At 41.8% G+C, this 17,903-nt stretch overlaps 2 protein-coding genes and 1 long non-coding RNA gene across 9 annotated transcripts in view; 1 reads left to right on the forward strand and 2 right to left on the reverse strand.

Moving 5' to 3' along the window:
- The window catches only part of BACH1 (BTB domain and CNC homolog 1), a 45,593-nt gene extending 38,157 nt beyond the window's left edge, over positions 1 to 7,436 (reverse strand). For 5 of the 6 annotated variants that reach the window (XM_037013250.2, XM_073231440.1, XM_037013254.2 and 2 more), the window contains exon 1: positions 7,318 to 7,436. The gene's annotated coding sequence lies outside the window, so the exon portion shown is untranslated. The remainder of the gene's footprint in view (positions 1 to 7,317) is intronic. The other variant, XM_037013251.2, reaches the window with a different exon arrangement.
- Positions 41 to 17,903, forward strand: part of LOC140848383 (uncharacterized) — a 33,741-nt gene continuing 15,878 nt past the window's right edge. The window contains exon 1 of the long non-coding RNA XR_012129161.1: positions 41 to 6,401. This is a non-coding gene — a long non-coding RNA (uncharacterized lncRNA). The remainder of the gene's footprint in view (positions 6,402 to 17,903) is intronic.
- Positions 10,767 to 17,903, reverse strand: part of MAP3K7CL (MAP3K7 C-terminal like) — a 142,540-nt gene continuing 135,403 nt past the window's right edge. For both annotated transcript variants that reach the window (XM_037013255.2, XM_037013256.2), the window contains exon 6: positions 10,767 to 11,042. In XM_037013255.2, the coding sequence (XP_036869150.1) occupies positions 10,985 to 11,042 (58 nt within the window). In that variant the 3' untranslated portion in view covers positions 10,767 to 10,984. The remainder of the gene's footprint in view (positions 11,043 to 17,903) is intronic.

Consider the following 17,903-nt stretch of genomic DNA (forward strand, 5'->3'; position numbering starts at 1 on the left):
GTATTTTCAGTTTTTAATTAAAACATTTATTTGACTTGATTGTACGAGTAATACTTGATCATGGTAGGAAATATAGTGAAACAATAGGGAAAAAGTCACCTAAAATTCCAAAGCCAAAGACAACCACATTTTCTTTTTCTATTCAGAAGTATGCACCTGTACCTAGTAGTAATTTAAGTAGCAGGCAAAAGGATGGCACCGCTGGCCGCTCAGCACCATTCACCCCCTCATTTTCTAATCAAATCTATTGTACTCCCAAATCTACTCTCTACCTGAGGCCGTGAGCATCTGGGGAAGCAGATCCCGGCTTCCAGCTCAAGAGGAATTATTTCTAAATGTTCCTGTCGTTATAATACACAGACACAAAACCTTCTCCTCCCAACCTTCCCCTACTAAAATCTCTCTCTCTTCTCAACTATTCTTAATTGCTTAGCTTCTCAAAAGTTTCCAAGCTTTCTCCACCAAACTATGCATTCATCACTGACATTCCCAAAGCTTTCCTAATTTCTCAAATTTTAGGCTTGTCATTTCTATAGTTCCAAGGCACATGTTACATGTTGTTATTACAGCAATTACACCTCCTACAGACCTACAGTGACAGTTTGCTTGTCTACTAGAGTAACTCCTGAAAAGTTCTATATTGCCGTATCTACAAAAGTTCCTGGCATGTAAAGGCATAAATGTTTGTTCAACGAATCAAGTATAAACCAAAACCCTAACAAGCATGCATACCACGGATGTTAAAATGAATTAGCAATCCTACTATCCACAAGCTGGTATGTAAGTTTGGGGAGAGGGGCACCATGTACAGGAAGATTAAGAAACCAAAGTGCCTTGCAACTTAAAAACACAACTGTTTTTTACTCTCCAAGGATTAGAGAGCTGCTCAAAGTTAACACAGTAGAAGGCGGAGCACTTTCCACACTGGTATCTGAGAAGCAACGTCAGGGACATGTGCTAGTATCTAAGCTCCTCTGCCACCAGTGAGCACTGCAGCCAACCTGCTCCAGAGAGAAAACAGTATCCCAGCCCTCCTGGGGTCTGGAACAGACAACAAACTAGACCAATGACACCAGGCATACATACCGTCAAGAGACAAAACACATTTTTAAAAATCTAAAGAAATATATCTAGAGTTTTAACGGTATTTGTGACAGTCCTTTACCACAGACACTATTAAGTTGGGCCAAGTTGATAGTAGCTACAGACACATCCCTAACTGGCATTCCTTTGATTTGTCTGGATGACAGCTGGGAATAAAGGCATACATCCCTATTCAGCCAGGCAAAATGCTTTTCTACTTCAAACATCTTTTACTAATGTGGAAAAAAAAATGATTAAACTAGAGGAGAACCAAGAGCCATGCTGGGAATTACTCCTTAGAAAAAGAGTAAATAAGGAGACATTAGGTACTTTGAAAGTGAAAAGTGTCTTGGGCCAAGATGGAATAACCACTTTACTTTTTTTAAATAATATTTAAGTGCAAAACACATACTAATGAAATTACTGATCTTACCAAAAACTACTTAGTCCAAAATGACAATCTAATAATTACAACCTAATAAATGTATTAAAAGACTAATAAATCTTTTATAGCCACAGATTTTATAACAAACTCTCTGATGGATGAGTAATTATCTTCAGTGATTTAGCTCACTTTCAAAAGATGCTGGCACACTTTAAAGGAGAAATAAGGCATTAAGGGTATGAAGATACCAGTAAAAAGAGAGTTGAGTGGATGAGTCTCCTCATTTTTTCAATTGGTCCCTAGGAGTTCACCTCCTTAAGCCAAAAACCTCTCCCTTTAGAATCTCAGACGTAAACAACAGTAAAAAAGTCAATGGAAAAAAGGCAGGAGAGACAAGACATTTCCCTTACTATACTATTAGTCGATAACCTTGGGGGTGGGATACTGCCAATTTCCAGGCTACAAAGGATTTGAAAAGTGGTCCCACTATATAAAACACTTTTTAGTGTAATTCCTCTTTAATGGAGGATGGAAAGTGGAGTGCAACTGTCCACTATGACTGATTCAACCTAAGAAAATGACAAAAAAGTAAAAATAACTTTACCAGACAGAAACTGAGAATATTTTATTACAAAAATGTTCTTCTGAATAATGAATTTCCGAAGGCATTAAGAAAATTATTTAAATTTATTTTTAAAAGAAAATGATTTGCACAGAGCTTCAGCTGCGTAAGGGTAACATATTCTAAACTGTGCCCATACTGAGAAAGGAACCAGCAGCCGCCAAGTTCTCCTCATGCCCACTGTGCTCCTGTAACAGTCATTAACAACTAAACTCCTGGCAACTCCCATTTCTTTGTTCCTAATGTTTGCTTTGGGGCAATTTTTATTATCCTATTAATATTCTCTAAACTGTCCCTGACCCAAAATAAAACAAAGGATCTGTTCTAGAGGAGTGATGATACTAAAGGAAAAGTATTAGATGTGTAAGAGGTTTAACATCTAGACAACCCAAATTATATTTTTGCTCAACTCAATCCTAAATCAATTACAGGTTAAAAGAAGTCACAAGACAAATGGTCTCTCAGGAGATGAACTAAAATAATGATTTAAATCTCACTGCCTAATACACCAATGATGAAAACAGAAAGCAGAATTCTAAATGATCAAGAGTTTCAACTCTGTACATATTTAACATAACTTAAGAGGTACAACATATAATGTTGTCTCCTTCACTCTTTTAAGAATTCCCAAGTTTCAAAGCCACCAAACTAAAATGAACCTATATTATATCACCAGTTTAGCAACCAACAGTTTACTGAACAAACAGGCAAGGCATATTCAATGTTCCATGTGAGAGAAAACAAAAGACCTATCTTCATCATCAAGAAACTTACTCTCTAGCTGAAACAGTCAAAATGTTTAACACAACCATTCTGAATTACTAACAAGTACTAGAAGCCATCCGATAAACATGTCCATTATTTATCAGGGATAATTTTTCTATATTTGCATAGTAGTGTCACTTTAAAAGATACAATTCTGAAAAGTAACTGGCAGGTAAATTTGCATTCCAAGTGCTCCCAACCATCTGCCCAGAATGAGAAATGGAGAAATGAGTTTTGCCCTGATGTTAATAACAGGGAGGAATGGACAGGTTACTAAACCTGCTGGACCACAATGTCCTCAGCCATAACAGAGAGAACAGACTAGATGCAAAATGGCAAGTGTTTTTACTTCTTCAAGAGCCAATTCCAATTAACTGGTAATGACTGCCTCCAGAGCACTTTGCTGAGACTGTCAGAACACTTTAGTAAACATAAAAAGCTATATCCTGTGTTCCTTGCCCTTATAAGTTGGGTGTTTGAGATGCTGCTGCTGACTCAGCATCAGAATGCTCACTTGAGTTGTTTTTCCAGTAGCAGCGACCTGCTGCACACCCACAGGCTCTCCTCAGTCTCCCTTGTCATCAAGGGCTGCAGTTCAGCTCAAGGAGGCTGCAAAATGTGGCTATGTAACCAAGCACTTCCCTGACTTTGAACAGATAACACCTAACATGTATACTAATATACCTATCAACATGCAGCCATAACTATTCCAACCACTTAACACATATTAACACTTTTCATTTGCAAACAATCTCTATGATGTATTTTCTATTACCATCATCCCCATTTTACAGACAAGAAAAGGAGCACAACTAAGTGAAGTAATTTGCCTAAAGCTTCAAAGCTGTTGTGTAATGAAACCAGAAATTGACCTTAGGAAGTCTGATTCCGTATTTCCCACTTATAAACATTTTGCTTTCTGCTGCGTTGTCAACTGTACAGAGATCAAGCCCACAACCCAGTTCTGTTAGTGCTGTACAGAAAAAGCCAGAAGTCCAGGTGTCATGGTGGTGTAAGTCTATACTTTATCTGCAGTCCTGAAATGTTTACTCTTTTCAAAGGGCCTGGATTCTAGCAAATAGTGCTCAAATAACCCACACCTCGGGTTAGATTACCACATACGGTTTATTTTTCTAATCAAAAGTTTCATAAATCACCCATTGCACCATATAAAATACACCTTCCATTTAGTAGGACCCTTAGGAAATGTGAGTTTTAGGGTTAAAGCAATTCTTCCATTAACAGATTAGTCAGAAAATTGGAAGATGATTCCTAAAGCATGTCTGCAGAGATCAGCACCGTGAAGAGAACCCAACAGCTGGTCATTTTAAAGGGCTTTGCATTCTGAACATCATTTCTCACAGTACAGGCATGCAGGAGGCATATATCCTACGAGATTTAACTGAATGGTAAATACCATGCCCCCAGCTGCCTAGGTTAATTTTCTGAATTAATTCACATTCTCCTAAGAGGGGGAAGTGCACTTCCCAAGTGACTTGCATGTAGTCTTATTAATCCTTGCTAAAGGGGGTGTAAACTTGGCCCCCCAGAAATGCAAACTTCAAGGAGTAACAGTACAAAGCAATTTCTAAAAGAATTTGTTATATACAAACCACACTCCAATGTGTAGATTATCTTCAGGTGTTCCCGTTTCACCTTTTTCCATATTACTACACTTAAGACCATGTATTGGAAACAGATCAACCACCTGGCTTGTCTCCAAATTCAAAATGCATGGTATTGGTATTATAGGTAACAGGCACTTTGTATGTTTTGTATTTCCATTCCCCACATTAACAATGTAATAAGAAATTTACACCCAAGCTGCTAATCTCTAAAATACAGTAAAAAAAATATACATGAAATAAAAAGTGAATATTAACAGTTGAAAGAATGATAGCTCTTAAAAGCAAATCAGAAGTTTAAGAATAAGAGTATTCCAATTGTTGAATATTCTTCATTCAGTGGTTAACAAACCCTTTATGTCCCCTAACAGGAAAAGTGAGCTATGTGCCACATCATATAATATGCATATGCTACTACTAATCTGTATCTTGAAGCTTTCTTATTTTAGACAAAAGAAAAATTAATCAAGGTTTTAATATTTTCTTCCAAATGAATCATCTTGCATTTCACCTAGAGAACCTAATACCTACAAAAATTCATGATTTCTGATCTCCTCTAGTCCCAAATTTAACGCAAAAATTACCTTTTTTTCTCCAAATACAAAATGTCTTAAATGAACTACCATCAATAAGAATTAGTCATTCTTCTGACGACAGGTAAGGGCCTGGTCCCCTGTTCCACATTTCCCATTCCTAAATTTTGTTAGCAATGAGGACTGATAAGCTTGGGTCATTTTTAAAGCCAGACGATGTAAAGACACTAGCACAACTAACAGAACGAGATAGGTATGTATGGTTTGTCTGTCACTGGACAGCTCTTCCTAAACTTCACCCAATGAAACCTGTTAATTCCACCCATATTCTCCTTACCCTTGTCTCTGCCACCAGAAACTACTAAGTGCATCAAAAGCCAAAGGCCACAAAAACCAAGAGGAAGTCTCCTTGTGTTATCAAGAAGAAATCTTTATGAAGAACAAATTAAGTTTACTTTTTGAAATGGACAAACCACACAACAACCAAACCAAGGGAAACAAAAAACTAAGTACAGTAATAGTAGTAAATATTTTTGTTACAATACCATTATTGGTTTACTCCTAGCCATAAATGTCTCCCTCAGTTTTAGTTCTCCCGCACAAATTTACTCAGAAAGTAGGTCAGGAGGCTGCCCTGTATTTAAACAGCACCTCAGTGCTACGTGGGCACTTCCTAAGAGTACTCCGGCACCTCACCCACTGAGTACCCGTATAAAACAAACAACACGAGCCGGGTCCTCTTCGAGCCCTCCGAAGCAACCCCTCCTGAACGATCCTAGGCCTTTTATAGTGAAGGCATGTGATGAGCGTTATCTGCACCAGCTGTTCCTAATTACCTCTCAGACGGGGGCGAATGACTCAGCAACCCAACTTTTTTTTAAAGAGTCATCCCTCCTTGATAACGAACATACTGAATAATGGTAAACCACTTGACATAGCCACGGATTAAACAATAATACACGACTGGATGCAATCACGAAACCAAGGCCGCCCTACTCCAAATTGAGTCACCGGGAGTCTTTCCCCAGGCTCTTTAATCCAAAGGCAGAAGTGGCAAGTGCTTTCAAACCCAGCTCAGCCCAGCCCAGTCCAGCCCAGCTCTTGCACCACTACCCAAGACCAGGAAGAAGACAGCCGACCTCTTCCTATTTCTCTGCTTCACCATGTGAAGTGCTCAAGTGCTCAGTCACTAACACTGTGGTTTATCCATTTCAAAACGTGCGCTCAAGTGCTCAGTCACTGTCCAGTGTTTCCACTCTCTATCTTTCTAAGCTGCTTTCATAAGCAAACCCTCTGGAATGGAAGGGGTGTTAAAATAGATGAACAAAGACCTGGTAGCGGCATCCTGCATGGGTGAACAGTCCCAGCTGATAGAGTTCTCCAAAGAGGTAAGCATCCCTTACAAAACAGCCTTTGTTCTTCAAGCTTGACATTGTAATTTTTTTCCCAACACACATTCTTTCACAATTACCACTACACTATACCTCATCAGCCCAAGTTGAACGCAGAAGGCTCACTGCACAAAAGCACTCCGCACAATTTCACTCAATGACATGAAATGCACTGCAAGAATGAGAAGGCAAAGGCACTCGTGTTACAAGAGACGAGCACAAAGCTGGTGTCTCTAGAATTAACACCTACGCTCACCATACTGTGGGAGCCTTAATTACAACAAGCCTGCAAAACTCCAACAAAGGGAGTCCTGGGATCTCCAATCGTCTAAACCAATCTTGGCGAAGCCCAGCCCGCAAGGTATTTTTTGCTCCGGCCACGAACTCGGCCATTCTTACGCTATTACACGCGCGACACACACCCGGGCTGGTAAGACCGGAGGCACACAGCTCGCGGGAAGCGGCGGTGGCGGGAGGGGGCGGAAGACAATACGGAGCCGGCCGGGCCGCGTGGGCGGTGCTGATGTGTCACCGCCAGGCGAGCCGCGGGCTGGGCGGGCCGCTCGGACCCGGTGACGGAGAGGCGGGGCAGAGGAGCGTGCGTCCAGGCCCCGCGGCCCCGCACACCCCGCCCGCCAAGGCCGAAGTGCAGCGCGGGCCGGTAAACAGGGCGCTGGCGGCACGCACGGAGCGGCGGGCCTCCCTTCCGGCGGACACGGCCACTTCCAAGAACAGGGGCCTAGGCCGCCCCCCGCAGGCCCCAGTGAGCGCCCCCCGTCCAGAAATCAGCCGCCCGGCTCCCCTCGCCGCCTGCCCCGGGCCTGCCCGGCGGCCCCTCAGAGCCGGCGGCCCCGGCCCCGCGCTGCCGCTCGGACCCTCCGGGAAGGGCGCGCGGGACGGCAGAACCACTCACCAGAGCCGAGGCGCCGCGCGGCCCCACTGACTGCGGCGAGCGAGCCGGCGGGCGGCGCGGGCAGCGATCAGGTGACTCACTCCCTCCGCGTACCCGGCCGCCCCCTCCCTCCGCTCCCCTCTCCTCCCCTCCCCTCTCCTCCCCTCGCGGCCGCCACCGCCCCCACCTCCGCCTCCTGGCGCCGAAGCCCCGCCCCCAGCCCGAGGCCCGCCGCGCGAGGCCCCCCGCGCGAGGCCCCGCCCACCCGAGGCCCTAAACCCCGCCTTCACTGGAGTCCCGCCTGCCGCCCGAGAGGCCTCAGTCCGTATGGGCGGCCCCGCGCGACTGCTGTGGTGCCGCTCGAAGGCCACGCGACGGGTTGCGGGGATCGATGGCTGGGGCCCGCGGCAGGCCTCCACGGACGGCACCCCTGTGCGCGCACAGCCGGCTGCCTGGATGGAAAGGCCACCAGAGGACCACCTGCCCCTTCCCCACTGAGGGCAGAAAGGGAAAAGTTGCCAGCCTCTGCGACCCAGGTGGTGCCCGGAACCCTGGAATCAAGCAAGGCCGCCGCAGCCCAGAGTGCCTGGGGCCTGCAGGAGGGAGGGCGACCGGCGACCCCAAGTCCTCCCTGACCCCTCCGGTCGCGCTGGAAGCCCCCTGGGCAGAACTCCCCCTCTGCCTTCCTTTTGGGGTGGCCGGGTGCCCTGGTTCGCACGATAGTGTTTGAATTACTGATAGGGATGTATCAAGTGCATCCAGGATTTTGTAGAAAGCATCTGGCAGCCTTACTTGTGTCTGACAAAGAAAACAGTGTTGTGGGCTAACAGGTGTTCCCTTTACGCTGTGGCTGCCAGGAAACTTGGAACCAGTGTCAGCGCCCAGTGGCGTCAGCCGGCTCATCTCAAGCCTTAGTCAGGCTTTCCTCCTCTGGTGCTTATTCTGGTGTTTATCCAATTGTCAGTTTTAAAATTATGTTCCCAAGTCATTTAGCACCTAGTTCAAAGCACTGTCTTTGCAAAGCGATGTGCATGTGCCAAAGCTCAAGTTTATCAATCCAGTCAGAGACGCGAGCATACTGAGACCGTGCCTGCCAGCCAGTCTGATCGGAGTTTGGATGATTTTGTGAAAGGATTTTGCTGTTGGCTTTTGAGTTCAAGCGGAGAGAGACTGGCGAGAGGAAGAGAAATTGGTGGTTGAACAGCAGCAACACCAGGATGTGTGGACTGACTCTTGAATGCAGGAAGACAGCCCCAGAGCATCCAGGGCAAAAAGGTTACCAGGATAGTAAAGGTCAGGTGTGAGCACTAACATGACTGCATTTCTACTCACAGGCTGTGGAACTTAGGGAGATGTAGTTACACCCAAAACACACAAGAAAATGACACAAGTGAAATTGTATGGGAGTGCAAGGAGTGAAGTGATTAACTGTGCCTTCAAATCAGGTCTGGAAGTAACACTGGCATTGGATCTTAACTGGGAAGAATAGGGCCCTGCAGTCCTGAGGGGGAAGACCATGTGTAAAGTCCAAAGGTAGGAGGCAGGTGGCTCTCCAGGCTGCCTGGGTTTACTGTGGGATACAAATACTTAGTGAGAAAAGAGGAAAGGACAGTTGGGAATATACCCTGAAATGAATGGGGTTTGGAAACACACCGAGTTTGTGAGGCTTCACCCTCCTTTCACCCTGAACCAGTGGAATTAATATTCTTCCTCCCACACCTTTGCAGTTTCTTCTAGAGGAAGAACAGACCCCGCCTCTTTGGGAGGAACTCTTCTTTACTCTGGACTATGGTGGTAATATTTTCTAGCATGTACTCTGAGATGTTTAATTATTTGAAAAGTCTTAACAAAGGTACCAAGGTACTGAGAATATCAAGAGAGTTAGGAGTGAGCCTCAAACTTAAGTGTTCAAAATGCTGTGGGGTACTTAAAATGCCAATTCCTGGACCCTGCCCTCAAAGATTCTGATTTCACAGGTCTGAGTAGGACTCAAGTATCTGCATTTTTACTAGTGATGCTGATGATCTTCAAACTCCACCTGAGAAGTACTGAGTTAGAGCTTACTCCGTGTAGTAGGGGCAGGGTAAAGAAAATGAAAGTAGAGCATGAAAACCAAGTCAGAATGGGAAGGGCCGCGTGCACTGCGTCTAGAGTTTGGACATTGTGCCATAGGCTGAAGGGAGTATGTAGAGGTCTTTAAGTCATGGGATTGTTTTTAGAAGCTAATTCTAGAGAACTTCAGTCCATTTCCATCGCCTTAGCTCCTTTGGACTTTAAAATATATATTCACTCATTCAATCAACAAATGAGGAGGTGTCAAAAATAAACTTTAAGCTATGGGGCATTACCAATATAAAATAAGTAAAGGTCTCACCAACTTGAAAAACTGCCAATTGGCACTTCTTCCTTCAAAAATGAGTGTGGGTTAAAACCATACCACCCCTACCCGCTAGTTGAAACATTTTTTTGAAAAATGAACATATCTTACTAAAAAATAATGAGGACTTCCCAGAGCAGGATGGGCAAACATGCCCTAGTGTTTACCTGATATCTGAAAGGGAAAGTAAGGTGAGGGGAGTGTAGCCTCTGGTTTGAGATATCCACAAAATCTAAGATTAAAAAGAAAAAATTGGAAAAGGTAAAAGAAGAAGAAAATATTGGAGCAGAGTTCAAGAGGCCTGTTGACAAATTGGTGAAAGGGGTCCTGCTCATATACCAGAATTAAGAGCCAAAGTGGCTCTATGTAGATCCCAAGTACAGGAAAATTTTTGTGCCCCCAAAAACTAATTAGAAGTTATAGGAGACTAAAGATGGCTACAGAATTCTTGTCACTCTCCCCATCAAAAAGAGGCCTGTATTTTCCATCCCTTTGAATCTGGGCTGGCTTTGTAACCGCATAACCAAGAGAATGCCACAGAAATGATGCTGTGCCCGATCTGGGTCTAGTCTTTAAGAAGACTGGCATTTTCTTCTTCCTCTTTCGTGAAACAGCCCCTCTCAGAAACAAGCCTCCTCTGCCATCAATGGCCCTACAGCTAATAACAGTCAGCATCAGATGCATCATGTGAGTGGCCATTTGATGGTCTAATCAAGTTTATACATGACTGCGGGCCCCAGCCCAAAGAACCTCACAGCTGAACCCAGTTATTCGTAGAACTCTAAGATAATAAAATGATTATTGTTTTAAGCCACTAAGCTTTGGGGTGGTTTGGTTAACAATGGAATACAGCATGAAAATAGTTAAATTTATAAGAGGAATCACACCCCAAATGATCAGAACTTGGAGGAAAGTTCAGATACATAAAATATGTAGAAGAGACCATTTAATTTCTAACTTGTGTCCAGCTCCTTGATCTGAAATGACACTTGAAATTTTCCTGCATAACAGATTAGTTATGTCCCAAATCACCCTCACTCCTTTGCATAAATTTATATAATGAAGTATATGTATTATTCTCTCATATGTATGTTTCATAGTAAATGCTTGGGAGTTGAGAGTGAAACTCTCAGGATTCTGGGTGTAGCCTGACTGCCTGTACCCAGTTTGGAATGTGAAAGAGAAGAGAGGAGAGATGGAGCCAGGAAGATGACAAAAGACTACACAGAGCTTGATGTAACCAATCCCTCAAGGCCATAGTAATGTGACTAAATGTTTGGTGTAGGTGCCTTCCTGTGGAGTCAGTGATGTTTATGCTTGATGGTGAGTCAGGAACAGCACATACAGAGTCTTCAGCCAGGTCACTTGTCTGCAAGAACAGAGAAAAATCCAGCCTGAATGCTTTGTTACATGTATTGTTGAAATTTACATCAAGGATTATAACCTGCAGCTCTTGATCTTTTACCTTTAAAATTCGTGCAATTTTATTAAATTCTACTCTGTAATATGTTTGCTTCAATAGTGTATTCAAAATTATTTATATATATATATATCTTGCATGTATATATATATATATATACATGTATAGTTATTAAAACTGACACAACCAGTAGAAGTGTCATATTTAATTGACAGTTTCACTTCACCTCTGGCATATATCACTTTATTCACCTAGAGCAGTGGTTCTCAACAGAAGCAGATCTTGCTACTGCAGGATGTGGGGAGGATGGGAGGCGCAGGCTACCACTTCTTGGTTCCACTAGATTAGCCATCAAGGCCACCCACTCAGATCACTCTTTGATTTGGATCTAACGATTTGGCCTTGCTTATGCATTTGCCTACAGAGGAGATTATTTGGTTCCTAAGCATCAACATTAAATCCACTTGCTGACAATATTTCCATTGTAAACCAATAAATTATCATTCCAGTTTTCTTCCAGCTGCAGGTGAGTGTGTATCTGAGGATCCCACAGTTCAGGTTTCTGCATCTGTAACTTCAGAGTGCTGGTGAGTTTAGTAAGGTAGAGCCCAAAGAGGCTTGATCCAAGTAGTACCTACTTCACAGAAACACTCTTTGTATTCATGATTAATGGCTTTAGGCTGACCTTTAGATCAGGGACCCTCTTCAGCATTCACTTCCCTTTCCTTAAATCCCCTTTTGGAAGAGGCTGCTAGTTGCCTACCCAATATCCATTTCCCCATCCTCCTTTCTAGCATAATCCTGATTATGCTTAAAAATACCTCCCCAGAGTCCCTCAGACATGTGACAACTAGTTCTGGTCAACTAGATAGAAGCAAATATGCACTTGATGGAACTTCCAGGAAAGCTCTTACTTTTCTGGTAACAAAAGACCAAATCAGCAGCTATGCACTTTTGCCCTCTGCCCTTCTGGCTGCTAAAGACTGGATTTGGAGCTCTTTTCTTTCAATCATTAGGATGAAAATCACAGGCTAAGAATAGCAAAGCAGGAAGCTAGAAAGATGCTCAGGTCCTTGGTGGCTTCCCTGAGCAGCTGACCAGCCCAGATTGTGGGTTTCACTCTCCTATCATACCAGAGAAAGAAAACTCTATTCAGTTAAGCTTCTAGAGTTGAGTTTCTATTACATGAAGCCAAACGCAGTTTTAACTGATACCCCTCCTTCATCTGAAGGTTTCGACAGGTCCTCCATATCATTCTGTTTAAATGCATTCACTGAGAACCCTGCTGTCATGCACCCTAGGTTATGTGAGATTAAATAGGTGGTAAGGACATAGGCAGTCTATACATATGGCCCTGGAAGCTGGCAAATGAATAGCAGTGTAACAGCATTGAATGTAGTGGAAGGGCAAAAAATAGATCTCTTTGAACCGAGGGAGAATATTAGTATTGACTTCAGGACTCAATCTCTTAAATATAACTAGGTCACAAATAAGAAAACAGAGATGCAGGGAAGCTAGTAAAAATACTCAGATAAAATTCCAGGAAATGGTTCTGTTGAAACATGGGACAGCTGCCAAAGATGGGGAGAAAAGGAAGTTAAATCTTTCACAACAATTTTATGGATTTAAACTCTGTGAAAAAATTGGGAGAGCATAAGAAATTGTATGAAATTATTCTGATAATTTAAACTCTTCTTCTGTTACATGCATTTTATAACTGAATAGCTAATAAAAAGTCTGCGTTATAACTAATAGATTACATGAATTAAAAGAAGCTGGTCCACTTAAAGCAGCCAAATAAAGAAATATATATTAAATCGACATCTATGCAATGAGGTTACAGGAATGTGGAGATGCTGAATTCCATTTAGTAAAAGGACATGTCTTCTTATGCTAATAATTTGAGAATTTTACCTAAAGTAGAAGGAGGCTTCAGAATTAGTATTAAGCTTAGAGTTCTAAAAGCATCAATTTAAATTGATTATAACACTAGAAAATTTCCTCCTGACTAAATAAGATTTCCAGAAGAAATACTACTGGGAATTTTTTTTATATCCCTTAGGATAAACAAGGAAAAGAAACCAAAGACATATATCTAATTAACCACATATGTCCCTTGGGTTTCCAAAAACAAGATCTAACATAATTTAACTCTTTATCCTTAGCAAAGAGAAGTCAAGTATAAAACCGTTTGCAAGCACCATGTGATGTATCATAGAGAGGAACAAAAAATAATCATAAATATTTCCATCACTCTTTTAATAGACAAAAATCTATGTTCCTGTTACCAGATCCAGACAAATCAGGCTTTGTTTTTCTTCTCTGCTTGATGCCTGAAATCCCTTGGAGATTAATTTTGGGGGACAAAGGTTTTACATATTCAGAAGTTCTCTATTAAAATAAAAATTGTTTCAAAGGGCAAATATATTAAGCCACATTCAAGGACAATCACAAATCACTCCAGTGAAAATAGGTTTATAAAAATCCTCCCAGTGAATGGGGTTCAAATGCATTTTGATTGAAAAGTGGAAGGAAGTATCTAGAATAGGAACCTATACCTGAGAGCTATGCCAATATGAGGGCCTTACAGAAGTAGAATGGGGTGAGGAGGACAGTAGAAGGCCAGTGAATGCTAGACAGTAGGATACTGACAGACACTAAGTCAGAATTATTGCCAAGAGCTGGCAAAGCTTTTGGAAACTTATCTATTCAGTAAGATTTTTATTAAAAATTCATCTTTAAGTATGAGATTGAAAATAAAATCCTAAGAAATTATAAATTCATCACTATAGTAGAAAATCAAGAACAGCAAATAACATAAAAGTGCAAAAAGCAGGAAAGATTCAGATCCATCTATTAAGATCATGGTACATCTATCCATTAGTCATTATGCTAAATGCATGTGTGTGTGTTTAATACTTGATCATTTACAAAACATCTTCAAGGATTTTGTTTTGATATACTACTAAGGCAGATAAAACAGAAATTATCCCATTTTAAAACTGAAAAAACTGAGTTTTCAGGCCAAAAGCTATCAAAGGTTGTCATGCAGGTCTTTAGACTCCTTCACCAAGAGTCCTTACCTCTACCTGAGACAGTTTCCCTGAGAAGCCCTCAAATAAATACAGGTAAATAAACTTGAATCCATGGATTTCATATTGTCCTCTTATGTTAAATTGTATGCACATTGAAAAGCTTTATTTTGTAGAATTATATCTTTTAATTTTTACTAAATATGATTTGTGATTTATCATTACAACTATCAACTCTATTACAGTGTGATTTTTGAGGATTTTTTTAAATCTACTTTACCTGTAATGGTCAAGAATAGCAAAACCCTGGCCTCTGTGGAGTCCTGCTGGGAGGGGGTGAGGAACAAGCCCGGGATGGCCTAGAAGAGAAGCTGCGGGAAGTTAAGTTGGGCTTCCTGCTGTCTCAATCACCAAGTAGAGGGACTAAGTATTTATTAGTCTTGAGTACTTATTAGTCCAATTCAAGATAGCAAAAGTCATCGATGAGAAAGTAGATGGAGCACAAATTAACAGAGGCTGCTCTGGGAGGGAATTTTGTCCTCATGTGGAGATATTTCAGTATAGGAGTGACTAACATGAACCTAGAGTCAGACTGTTTGAACCCCAGTTGGTCCTACTTGATCCTGTTAGCTAATTTCTTCAACCATAAATGGGGGTTGTGCTAGTACTATTAGCATAGTTGTAAATATTATATGAGTTAATATACAGACAGTGTTTACAACAGCATGTGATACAAATTATGTAAGTACTGGATTTATTATTAAGGAAGCCAAGCCAAGAATATTTTAGACATATAGGCAGTTTAAAGAGATGGGAAACCAGAGATCAGGCGCTGCCCACCTGGCATTTGCTGATTCTGAGAACAGAATAGATAGCACTAAGGAGTGAGAATTTTCTAGTTTTGCAGTTATGTAATGGAAATACTGATCATTCTTACTGTGAAACTCTCCAGGAGCTCTCTGACCTAGTTTAAATTTAAATCTCAGTTGTCAGCTAGTTTGATTCTGATTTTCAGACTAGAGAATGTATGTGCACTTTGAGATGAGCATCTTATAAAGTGAAAACAGAACCATGGGAACATGGTCACAGGGGGTAGGTTGGGATTAGTGTGGACGATATCCTAACCCACCCCAGCCCTTCTGACACCTTTTACCATTTTGGGCACCTCTCTAGCTGATGTGTGCTGTTGCTCCCAGTGGCCAGCACCTGCAGCCCTTCCTTAGAAGACTTCCTTCCCTCTGTCTACTGAAGCTACCCCTCCCACTTCCACCTCATACGCAGATCCAGAAACACCTGCGGAGTTCCCTGCCCTGGGTACTGGTTAGCTGATGCACGCAGGAGTATGAAAGCCAAGCTCCCTTGCCTCAGGTCAGTACAACTCCACAGTCTAGTTTATCCTCCAAGTCCTCCTAAGGCATCAGGACAAGCCTAACTTCCACTGTACTTTTGCCTAAATTTGCACCCTTATTTGGCTTCTTCCCCTTCCCTAGTCTTCCTTCATTTCCTTCTGGATTTCCCCTGGGAAGAAATAATAAATAAATCACTTGAGCATGAATCCTTGTCTCAGGGCCTGCTTCTGGGAAACCTGACCTAGGACAGAGGTGAAGATAGTTTTTGTTTATTTTATAATAAATGCTTGGTAATTAGAACAAGTTCTGGGTTCAAATGTCCTCTTGCCATTTAACTGTGCCAACTTCCATGTGCCTCTTATCCTCTGTAAATCTTTTCAGTTTAAGTATTATTTCATTTCTTCTTAATAGAACCATAACTCTCCTAGATTTTGAGTTAACTTGGTAGAGGAACAAACTAATATTTGCTGAGTGCTGAGCACAGAGATGGAGCCCATCAATAGGTTACTGCATTTAATCTTCACAAATACCAAAAGCAGTTTGTATGCTTATCCCTGTTTCAGGATGAGGAATTTGAGAGTCAGAGATGTAATTTATTTGCCCAATATTTGCCCAATACACTGAGTAAATATTTAATTTCAAGGAAGCTAATATAGAATGTAGAATTATAAGAAGGAATCACAAAAATTGTAAATCTCCATTATGGGTAACTTAGTTATTTAAGGTCATCTACATGAAAATTCTCAAAAATAGACTGCTATCAAAAATTGAGAAAGTGCAAAGGTATCTGAGGCAGACCCCACTGAACACTCTGCTGAAGGATGGCAATTCAAGGTGTCCAGGAGGAGAGAGAGGAAAGGGGACAGATAAAAAATGGTCTACTAAATGTAATCGGCAAGAAAGAAAATCAGGGAAGGGAAGGAACTCTCAATGTAAAAATATGGTGGGAATTCAAATGAATGAAGTCACAAGAAACTGCTGGAAGAATGGAGAGAGACTTCTAAGGAGTATAGCACTGATCATCATTTCTCTGAGATTGGAACAAGGAAAAACTGCAAGTGGTGATGAGCATAATTACCAGGATAAACCAAACAAGAACGCAAGTGGGTTAATCCGGGTCCTCCAAAAAGCACACACCAAGATGGGGTTAAACATACAAATATTTGACCAGGAGGAATGCCTGTGTGAAAGGAAGTAGAGAGGGAATCAGGAAAGACTGGCAGCATCACAAGATTAGTGAAAATCTAACCTCAAGCAAAGAGAGGGAGAGAAGTTGCAGGGAAGTGTCCTAAAAATGAGATGTGGTCTAGTGAAGGGTCAGCAAAGTCATCAGGAAGTCCCTGAATCTAAGCTAACACTGGTAGGGGCCCCATCTGCTTTAACATCCTCCGTTGTACTCCACTGGTGTGAAGCAGCCCATGGGAGGAGTGGCCTTGAACAGACATACTGTTGCATTTCATAGTTTAGCAGCTGGGGCCCTTGGACTATTACAATTATGCCCTGTAGTAGAGGTCTAGGAGGTACATTCTCATGGCCACTTTATGTAGTTCCCCAAAAGTCTCCAAATACTATAAAGTAATATCCCTTTTATTCTCCATGCTGCACAGAAAAATAATGTAACTAGTCACCGTTTCTTGAGCACTTATACACACTAATTACTGTGCTACAAACCTCATGTATTTTTTCTTTTATAGTCTCCACAGCAGCCTATGAGGGAAGTATTACCATTCCCACTTCACAGATGAAGAATCCAATGCTTAGAGGGGTTAAAGAACTTCTCCTATAACACAAAGTTAGGAAGGAGTAATGCCAGGATTCAACTCAAGCATTCTGACTCCTGATACGTACCACCATGTTGTAACTCATAATAATACCAATTTTGGTATGAGGGAGGGTTGTTGTGAGAATTAAGTGAAATAGTCCATGTAAAAGCCCTTAACACATTGCTTGGCACGTTAATACGAGCTCAAGGTATATTATTATTATTTGTTAGCTGAGCAAGGACTCAGATCCAGCTCTGCTTGATGCCAACATCTGTTCTCTTGGCCACTGAAGCTGAAGAGCCTTCAGTGTAAATTGAGTATTTTGATCAGATAGTATTAGGAGTGGCTAAAAAGGCATTAAAAAGAAAAAGGAGGGCTAAAACTAAACCTTCTTTCAAGAAATAGTATCAGTCCCACAGATAGAATTCAGTGATAGGAAATACTAACAATGTAAGGTATGCCTCCTTTGGCTCCCCATAGAGGAAAGTCACAGAGGTGTGGTCTGTTAACTGCCTATTCATAAACAGAAATATGTAAGATTTATTAGACTGTCAATGGCAAAGGATGAGACAAGTTATTCTCTACACTCGTATAAGTGAAAAAAAGCAGAAAGAAAAAAGCTGTTTCAGAAGAAGACATCTGGACTTCTCTTTATGACCAAGATGG

The sequence above is a fragment of the Manis javanica genome, chromosome 3, assembly GCF_040802235.1.
Source record: "Manis javanica isolate MJ-LG chromosome 3, MJ_LKY, whole genome shotgun sequence".
Classification (NCBI taxonomy): domain Eukaryota; kingdom Metazoa; phylum Chordata; class Mammalia; order Pholidota; family Manidae; genus Manis; species Manis javanica.